The sequence below is a fragment of the Heptranchias perlo genome, chromosome 8 (genome assembly GCF_035084215.1).
Source record: "Heptranchias perlo isolate sHepPer1 chromosome 8, sHepPer1.hap1, whole genome shotgun sequence".
Taxonomy (NCBI): domain Eukaryota; kingdom Metazoa; phylum Chordata; class Chondrichthyes; order Hexanchiformes; family Hexanchidae; genus Heptranchias; species Heptranchias perlo.
Window position 1 is genome coordinate 66,250,537 of NC_090332.1, and position 3,622 is coordinate 66,254,158.

At 40.0% G+C, this 3,622-nt stretch overlaps 1 protein-coding gene across 1 annotated transcript; it reads right to left on the reverse strand.

Moving 5' to 3' along the window:
- Positions 1-711: 711 nt before the first annotated feature.
- ttll2 (tubulin tyrosine ligase-like family, member 2) lies at positions 712-3,230 on the reverse strand. Its single transcript, XM_067988355.1, has one exon. It carries the CDS (start codon positions 3,210-3,212, stop codon positions 1,266-1,268), a length of 1,947 nt encoding a protein of 648 aa, XP_067844456.1. The 5' UTR covers positions 3,213-3,230; the 3' UTR covers positions 712-1,265.
- Positions 3,231-3,622: the final 392 nt, after the last annotated feature.

Genomic DNA, 3,622 nt, shown 5'->3' on the forward strand with positions numbered 1-3,622 from the left:
TGGGTTTCCCGACTTCAATTTGACCCCCCCGTCCCCTTCCCGGCTCCGTTTTAAAATTGAGCTCCATGTCTTCAGATGATGTCGCCCGAGGGGCAGCATATAGATGAGAAATAGGAGGGGGTCAAGGATAGATCCTTGAGGGACTCCAGAGGTAATGGTGCGGGAGCGGGAAGAGAAACTATTGCAGATCCTCTTCCTATGACTGGATATGTAAAAGTGGTGGTGTAATGGTTGTTTCTCTCATATACTGGTTGGCCCATAAATAATATAGGAGCTGTCGCTGAAAACATCACTCGCAATAAAGCCTAGACATGCTGGTTAAATGGCACATAAACATGCCACGGAAGTCAGCGCTAAATTGCTGCCTGGCCTCAGTGTTTGTGACAAAAATAAGAGAACTGACTAATGGGGGACTGATGCATTAAGAAGGTCTAGTGGGATACTGAAACTTATACGGCATTGCAGGTCTTGCTCTGCAGTGAGTGAACCACCGCAGGTTATGAAGGATGAAAGACTGCCCTAATTTTCATCTTGAAGGGTAATTGTATTGCACAGTGTTGCATTTCGAATATGTAGGAAAGTTAGCTGTAATTCAAGGATGTAGGTGCATTCTTTTTTCACAATTTATTCGGATCGTGGGAGAATTAAAAAAAGTATGCAACATACAGATTGAATGCAGAAAATTATTTTATTTATTTAATAAAGCCCATTAATTACTCAGTGTTAGAGCTGTCATAAGAAATGAGTCATACAGCCAGTTACACAATGCTGTGAAGCACATTAAAAGTTGGGTTGTTAAAGGCTTACTGCAGCATATGATTTCAAGTACTGTACTACAATAACAATAAGAAAGTGTCTGCTAAGTGTACTGCATCACATTCTTGTAAACAACTAGTAGGTTAAGACTATTTCACTTACTGGTCACGTGATTACTGTATAGTACATGGTATCCATCCTATTTACCACTATTTCTTTGTGCCATCATGTTTACAACTGTTGTGTAATACTTGTACAGCCATTACAGTGTGAAAATAAAAGTTGTTTTTACTACTTGAGATAACTGGATCAATAACACCTGACAGATTATTCTGGTTTCCAGGCATAAATAAATTAGACCAATACCCGTCAACTAATTTTTTTTAAATGGAAAAAAAAGTCATAAATAAACTATCCCCAGAAAGTTGTCTTTATTTCCAATCGTGATTAATTTAGTATCTTGATTTATAAAATTAAAGCAACTGGGATTAATACAAATGCTCAACCACTTAGTTTTCAAAGCAGCATTCGCTAAGCAATGGAGGATTCCGTGGTCCCCACAGCAAAGAACCAAAACATTCTTTTCTATTACAAGAACCATCCGGATGGGGCTCATTTTTTCTTTTTGCATTCTTTGGTTCCTGAAATATCTTTCTCTTCAGCATCTTTTGCAATTCCTGCATTACTGCCCTTACGTTTAAAGGGTCTTGAGAAGCCTTCAGTGTCACTTCATTAAATGGAAATGTCAGTATAAAGTCACCTATGCGGCTCATGGGCTTCTTGTCAAAATCTGAAATGCTGTACTGAGGAAAATATGCTAACTCGTACCTTTGCATTTTAACTGAAGGAAACCTCGGACTCATTTTACGAAAATACCAATCAGACTGTGCAGTTCTTGTTTCCAGCAACATTACCCTGTCTATTGGATTCCGTGTATATCGTGGGGTACTTTTGTTCATCTTTTCTCTCAACTGTGAAGTCAAGGTTTTCTTTGGCAGTGATCTGGTGAGTTTCACATTCTTTGCGCATTCTTTGGTGTCTGAACAACGGACAGATACTGGACCTGTGGGACCATACACCTTTTTGATACTTTTCCCAGAATCATCCACAATGGAACATGGTAAGTGAGAGTGCTGCAGTTTACTGGTACATGGAGATTTGATTTCCTCTTGGTCTTCGCTAACACAGCTTTGGTTGGACACATTAGACTGACTACAACTTCTGCGGCAGAGTAATAGGGAATGGTTTTTGGTACTGGACCAAGTTTCTTTTGAAGCGCTCATAAATGCTTTTTTAGAAGTTCTGGACTGAAGAGACAGTGGATTTCCAACTGAGTTAGTTATGCAAAAGGAAGGATAGCTGCGAGTCTGTGCATTATATTGCCATGGTCTTGGGTAACCACGCTGGCGCAATGTATCTATCTCTTTGTAATTCAGCAGATCAATGAGGTCGTATAGTAATCCTTTCTTCACTATCACATCAGCGTTACAGTCTACTATTAGTGCTGGGCTATAATTTACTTCTAAAAGCCATGGCTTTATGTTGTCATCTATTAGGATATCAAAACCAAAGAGTTCAAGACAGTTAGGCGGGGATGGAATGGATGGAGTAATTGTGAGCAGGGTCATTGTCACTATATTGCTTATTCTCTGCCACATGAGCAGTTCATTTATATTCAGACTGTGCAGAAAAGAACGGAATTGGCTCATTGTCCATTTGCACCCAGAACCAACCCGCTCTTTATCCATTGTGTAGGAGGGTCCAAATCTATTGATGCTGGTGTTTGTTAGATGAGCATATACGTTGTCTAAAGATGTGAGACTATACTTTTCTGTCCCAAACCTCACCAGACCTTCTTGGTAAATGTAAACTGTCAATGGGCAGAAACTAGTGACACAAACATAGATTCGCAAATCAAATTTGTAACCAGAAATGAGAAGGGGATTGCTGATGTACTTTTGCACTATGACAGAACAGCTGTAAGTCAAATCTTTAATATCTTGAAATATAAATATTCCCCTGCCACGGGAGAGATCAACGGGCTTGCATATCCAGTATCCAAGCTTTCCACCATTAGCTTTCTTATCTTTTGTATACTCAGCAACAAATTTGGTGTAATCATTGGGAAGAATGAAAGCTGTAGGGCTAAAGTTATACGTCGTAGAGCCATAAATTCCTGACATACGCTTCAAATTACGAGCGAGATTGTCCTTTCGAGTTATGCCCACGATGTTTGGGTAGTGGATCAGTCTTTGCCAAGGCATAATATTTTCATACTCCGTGTTGGAAAAACCAGATCGCCAATACAAGTTCCAGTCATCCTCATCCTGCACTTCTTCATCATATTCCACCCAGCCACGCTCAAGGAGAACATCACGCACAATTTCAGGGGTGCCTTCATGCAGACGAAAGACCAATGACTTAGTTAGATCTTCTGAACTAGATCTATATGCCATGGTTCTATGCAGTTTTCATTATACCTTAAGGATGGAAGGAAGGGAGGAAAAAATAGAGATCAGTAATTTTATCTTTTAGCAATATTACAATATTACAACGCTGACAATTACGTTGCAGACTCTAATCAAATTAAGTCTTTTGTTGGGCATGTGAATTTGAAATCTTTAGTTACTCAACAAATGTTAAATTAAACCCATACAATAATCCAGTGTAGCCAATAATTAAACTCCCTGCCTCACTCGTTACAATGGAATGAGCCCTTAGTGTAGTGGTAGCATTCCCGCCTGAGTCAGAAGGTGCAGGGTTGAAACCCCGTTCTGGACTGTCCTGAAGAGTGGAGACAGGAGCTCTGGCTCTGAATTCTGGGTTGACATCCAGTGGGATACTCGCATCCGGTGAGTGTTAATGG